Consider the following 6,171-nt stretch of genomic DNA (forward strand, 5'->3'; position numbering starts at 1 on the left):
AATAACATTTATGGTTTTACGAATGTTGAACCAGCCTTGCATCCCAGGAATGAAGCCTACTTGGTCATGATGGATTGTTTATAGGTAATACAGTTTTTGTTTGTTTGTTTGTTTGTTTTGAGTTGGAGTTTCACGCCGTCACCCAGACTGGAGTGCAGTGGCCGCTCCCGGCCATGGCAGCCTCGACCTGCTGGGCTCCGGCGATCCTTCCACCTCAGCCTTCCAAGTAGCTGGAATTACAGGCGTGCGCTACCACACCCGGCTGATTTTTTATTTATTGTAGAGATGAGGTCTTGCCAAGTTGCCCAGGTGGGTCTCGAACCCATGGGCTCAAGCAGTCCACTCACCTCAACCTCCTGAAGGCACGGGATTACAGGCTAGGCCACCGAGCCCGACTGGCAATACATTTTTAAAAGAAACTATGAGGACTAGCTTTTCTCCTCCCCTCTCAGTAGCTTCTTAATATTTAATTCACTTAGACAAGTCCCAAATTCATATACTAGTTCAACAATCTTGTTATTTTTTTCTTCTTTATACACCGCAGACAGAAATAAATACTATAAGTATTTATTGACAAAATAAATCGAAAACAAAAATTATTAATGAATCAAGATTTAAATAAATGAGCTACACAATTAAAATAGCACTTCTAAAGAATAGAGATGAGCCTTATTATAATATACTTTAAAACTCAACTCATTTTTATATAAACAAAGTGCCTCCCTGCCAGGCGTTATCTTTAGAAAACAGACACAATCTTGAAGAGAAAATGGCTGAGGTGGAGACATGACTCACTGCTGGTGTCTGATTGGGAAGCGAGGAGTCAGCTTCCTCTGATGCCATGTCCTCACATGGGATTATATACCTGTGTCCCCAAATTTTGGAAACTATCCACATGATTTATGAAAACTGTCTTGCCAGCCTGGATAAGACAAGCTAAAACCTGCTTCAACTAGAAACGTGACAGAAGAGTCAAGACTCTCGCGTATTCCTATAAACTCATCAGAAGGACAATTGATGGGACAAGTTGCACCCATTTAACCTTTGGTAGACAATGACGTCCAAAAGTGTCAGTCACCAGGGCATGAAGATCAAAGACCTCAGGGAACAGTAGAGCCCCCAATCTGATTAAGCACGGGTTCTGAACAAGAGGACAGCGGAAATACAGGGAAGGCAACCCAGGTAGGAAGGAAGCTCCCAAGGTAAAACCTTTGACATGGGTGGAACTAGAATGCGGCTAAACTGAAAGGGGACAGAAACAGATGAGTCGGTCTGAGTAGGTTCAAGGATCGGCCTATGACACTGGACTCAAAACACAGCCAGCTCCTGGGAGAAGTGATAGCATTCCAGCCCTCCTGCGTGGCCACAAGCAACGGTCCAGTGACCAAGAAGATTTGCACCACCCTGCTAGAGGTAACTGCAAGGGACAGTCTTGGAGAGAAGTTGCAGTGAGGAAAACAGCCAAAGGTCTCAGAAGCCAGGAAGTAGCATCAATCCACATTAGAGGAAATGGGGGAGAAGGAGTTGGGGGAATGTAAAAAACCAACTTATTCACCCAGGCTGGAGCACAGTGGCATGATCACGGCTCACTGCAGCCTCGACCTCCTGGGCCCAAGCAGTCCTCCTGCCTCAGCCTCTGGAATAGCTGGGACTACAGACTTGTGCCACCAGGCCTGGCTAATTGTGCGCATGTGTGTGTGTGTGTGTGTGTGTGGAGATGAAGCCTCACCTTGTAGCCCAGGCTGGTCTCAAACTCCTAGGCTCAAGCAATCCTCCCACTTCGCCCTCCCAAAGTGCTGGAATTACAGGTGTGAGCCCCATACCCAGCTTATATTTTATAACACTTCAGCCAACATTACTAATTAGGAATTAATATACAGGATACATACGTGTGTGTGTTTGTATGTAATATATGTATACATACATTACTACCTTGTTTACAAGCATAGAAGAGTGAGTTTCAGAGTTTATTCCTATCCATAGAGGTCGCTGTCTTATGCTGTCTAAGGAAATAATCAGAGATTGTGCAGACCGTCTTCTCCATCGCTCTCTTCTCTTGGATTCGGGGCCCTCCCCACCCCATCTCCCACCAGCATCCTCCTTTTCCTCGCCCACCCAGGTTGGTCCCAGGTTCATTCCTCTGAGTTCAACGTCATCCTTGTCCTCTCCACTCTGTCTTCTCTTTAGTTATGTATCTCTAAAAAAACCGATATTCAGGCCTTAAGCATGATCCCCCAGATAAAGGCTCTCAAGCTTTTGACTACAGTAAGGAATACACTTGGCACCTAGAGCCAGTACACACGCAAAAAATCGCCCCTTTGAAGCCTACACAGAAGTTCCTCAAACACATATCCTACATGTGAGAGGCTGGCCTTATCCGTTCTACTTCACTTCTTTTTATGCTGTTGACCCAGCTCACCATTGGAAATGCATAACAGACAGCTACTCTGACTCCGTTCCCTACATAGCAACACAAGGGAGTAAGTAGCTAAGAGTTCCACAGTCAGGCTTCCTAGGTTCAAATGCTAGCACGGCCAACCTCTCTGTCTCCATTCCTTGTCAGAGGACTAAGAGACATATTTACCTCAAAGTTGAGGATGAACCAAGACCGTCCACATAAATCACTTAACTCATGCAAAGCACAGTCAGGCAACACTTAACGGCGCAAATGCATTCTGGGAAATGCACAATTTCATTTCTGTGACACCAGAGAAGTGACAAGCTGAGTTAGCACAGCCTGCGACACACTAACAGACTACATAGCCTACATCTCCTAGGCTACAAACCTGGGCAGTATGTCACCATGTGGAATACTACAGGTACAGTAAAAACAACAGAATAAAAGACAAAAATGGCACCGTCTACAGGGCACGCACCCTGAGCGGAGGTCGGAGGACTGGAGGCTTCTGGGAGTCAGCACGTGGGTGGTAAGCGATGTGAATGTCCAGGGCGTGGCTGTCCCCCACTGCAGACTTCGTAAACACTGTACACTCAGGCTACACTAGATTTATGTTAAAATGCTCTTTCTTCAATCATAAATTAAACTGAGCTTACTGTAACTTGTTACTTTATACACTTTTTAAATGTTTAAAGTTTTCTACTCTTTTGTACTTAAGCTTAAAACACAAATACACTGTACAGCTGTATAAAAATATGGCTTTATATCCTTGTAAGTTTTTCTGATTTTTAATTTTTGTGTTTTACTTTTTTAAATGTTTTGTTAAAAACGAAGACACAAACAAACACATAAGCCTACACAGAGTCGGGATCACCAAGATATCACTAGGCAAAGGGAATATTTCAGGTCAGGCATGGTAGCTCACACCTATAATCCTGGAACTTTGGAAGGCTGAGGCCAGAGGATTGCTTGAGTCCTGGAATTCGAGACCAGCCTGGGCAACATACTGAAACCTCGTCTTTACAAAAAAATTAGCCAAGCGTGGTGACATGTGCCTATAGTCCCAGGTACTTGGGAGGCTGAGGCAGGAAGGTCACCTGAGCCCAGAAGGCTGAGGCTGTGGCAAGCCATGACTGTGCCAATGCATTGTAGCCTGGGTGACAGAGTGAGATCCTGACTGAAAAAAAAAGGAATTCTTCTATTCCGTTATAATCTTATGGGACCACCTTGGCATATAATGGTCCATTGTGGATAAAACATTGTTATGCGGCAAATGACTGTGTTCAATTAATGGCTTATAATAATCTTAAATGATCCATGGACTTTTTTTTGAGATGAGGGTCTCATTATATTGCCCAGGCTGGTCTCAAACTCCTGGGCTCAAGCAGTTGTCCTTCCTCAGCCTCCTTAGTAGCTGGGGCCACAGATGCACCTGACTTTATAGTGTGGGAAAATATACATAAAATTCATCATTTTGGTCACCTTAAAGTATACAATCCAATGGCATTCACAATATTGTGCAACTATCACCACTCTCTAGTCCACAACATTTTCATCATTTCTTTTTTTTTTTTTTTGAGTTGGAATCTCACTCCGTCGCCCAGGCTGGAGTGCAGTGGCACACTCACGACCTGCTGGGCTCCGGTGATCCTTCCGCCTCCAGCCTTCCAAGTAGCCGGAACTACAGGCGCACGCTACCACACCTGGCTAATTTTTTATTTTATTTACTGTAGAGACAAGATCTCACTAAGTTGCCCTGGTTGGTCTCAAACACTTGCCTCAGCCTCCCAAAGTGCTGGGATTAGAGGCTAAACCACGGAGTCCAGTTCATTTTAATCACTTCTAAAGGAAACCCCACACCCATTAGGCAGCTGCTTGCTGTTCCCTCTCCTCCCCAGACGCTGAAAAATACACATCTGCTTTCTAGCTCTAGACCCATGGGCTGTTGCAGTAATAAATTAGCGCTTAACCAAGACAGCATCTCTAAGGTGGGATGAAGCATTCCTTGGAGTCATCATCCCCTTTAGCCGAATCTTGTATCATCGGAAATCTTTGCTAGCCACTTTTCCAGTAAACCTATGGAGTCACTTAGTGAATCCTGTGACCTATCTCAGGATCAGAAATCCCTCTCCTGGCCTAACTTGGTGGCTCTTGCCTGTAATCCCAGCGCTTTGGGAGGTGGAGACGGAGGACTGCTTGAGCTCAGAAGTTCGAGACCAGTCTGGGCAATGTAATGAGACCTTGTGTCTTTAAAAAAACAAAACAAAATAAAATAAATTAGCCAGGCATGGTGGCACATGCCTGTAGTTCCTGCTACTCAGGATGCAGAGGTGGAAGGATCTCCTGAGCCCAAGAGGTCCAGGCTAGACAACACAGTGAGACTCCAACTCAAAAAGAAAAGAAAGAAAGAAAGAAAAACCTCCTCCCCTTGGGCAATGAGATGCAAACTAGCTTACAGAGCACTCAGGGAGGACTCCCTCAGCCTGGGCCGCGCTGTGGATAGACTACTTTCTGTGTATGAAAGAGGCAGAATGCACAAAGTCCTCTGATGTCCACTATGGTGCGATTATTACCAAAAAAAAAATGGAAGCCTCAAACCTCCTAAGAGTTGAGCCCTCAGAAAACCGAAAGTGCGTTCCTCCGTCTTTGCATTTTAAAACTGCTTTGGAAGCTCCAGACTTTCACAATCAGGGAATTCAAAACGTGAACTGAAATGTTCTGGGCCTTAGACCTAGCATCACTTCCTTCTTGAAACCCGTCCGTGGGCAGTCTGACTTCCTGCCCTTCCTCTGGCAAGTCACTAGACAAAAATAGCCTTGTTTTCCCAGGGTCTATTTGGTGGAGTCACCCAGCACTCCTTCCGAGAAACAGCAGGGAGGTTACCTTTCCAAGCCAGTTTCACTTTCACAAACAGTGAGGGCACAGACCTTTCCCAAATCAAAGAAGTAACTAGCACCAGGACACACGGAGGGTGTGGACTTTAACCCCAGCACTTTCGGGGGCCGAGGCAGGAGGATCGCTTGAGCCCAGCAGTTCAAGAGCAGCCTGGGCAACATGGCAAGATCGCGACTCTACCAAAAGAAAAAGATATGGACTGGAAAGCAACGTCTTTGGTCCCAGCCGAGAAAGTAGGAAGGCTTATTTATTTCATTTCCATTCAGACCTGCACTGGCAAAGCGCTCCGCTCGGCCTAGGCACCTACCAAACCAACTGTCCAACCCCGCCGTGGGGGAAGAGGGTACTGGGGAGACTCGGTCCGAATCCCAGAACCTAGAGCGCCTCCCCGACCCCGAGGCAGCAGCCGGGAGTCGCTTCACGGCTTTGGGGGTTCGGGGGCGGAGGCAGGTCCCTCCAGCCACGAGCCAGCCCGGGCAGCCGCGCGCCCGCTCTCCGGGGAGCCCATGCCGAGAGCCGCGCTAAGCCCTGGAAACACCCCCGGTGGGAGGGCTTGAGGGGACACGGACAGGCGCGACTTGCCGGGGGACCCGGTGCCCAGCAGGTCGGTGGGAGAGAGGGTCCCCGAGCTCGCGTGGCGGGACCCCAGACGTGTCCAGAGACGGGCTCCGTGGAAGGCGCCGCCGGGGAGCGGCGAGCGCCTCGAGCATCCTGCCCCGCGCGACACGGCCCTCTCGCCCGCGCGACACGGCTCCCCCGCCCGCGCCCCACGACCCCCCGCCCGCGCCCCACGGCCCTCCCGCCCGGCCGGCGCCCAGACCTGCGATGGTCTCCTGGTAGCCCTTGGTGAAGAACTGCATGGCCGTGGCCGCCCTCCA

General features: G+C 48.2%; 1 protein-coding gene across 1 annotated transcript in view; it reads right to left on the reverse strand.

The window, feature by feature from the left end:
• GCH1 (GTP cyclohydrolase 1) overlaps positions 1–6,165 on the reverse strand; it is a 40,830-nt gene extending 34,665 nt beyond the window's left edge. The window contains exon 1 of the mRNA XM_008049403.2: positions 6,114–6,165. Coding sequence (XP_008047594.1) covers positions 6,114–6,153 — 40 coding nt within the window. The 5' untranslated portion in view covers positions 6,154–6,165. The remainder of the gene's footprint in view (positions 1–6,113) is intronic.
• Between the last annotated feature and the right edge of the window lie 6 nt (positions 6,166–6,171).

The sequence above is a fragment of the Carlito syrichta genome, unplaced genomic scaffold, assembly GCF_000164805.1.
Source record: "Carlito syrichta isolate Samal-C Ts95f unplaced genomic scaffold, Tarsius_syrichta-2.0.1 Scaffold135578, whole genome shotgun sequence".
NCBI classification, from domain to species: domain Eukaryota; kingdom Metazoa; phylum Chordata; class Mammalia; order Primates; family Tarsiidae; genus Carlito; species Carlito syrichta.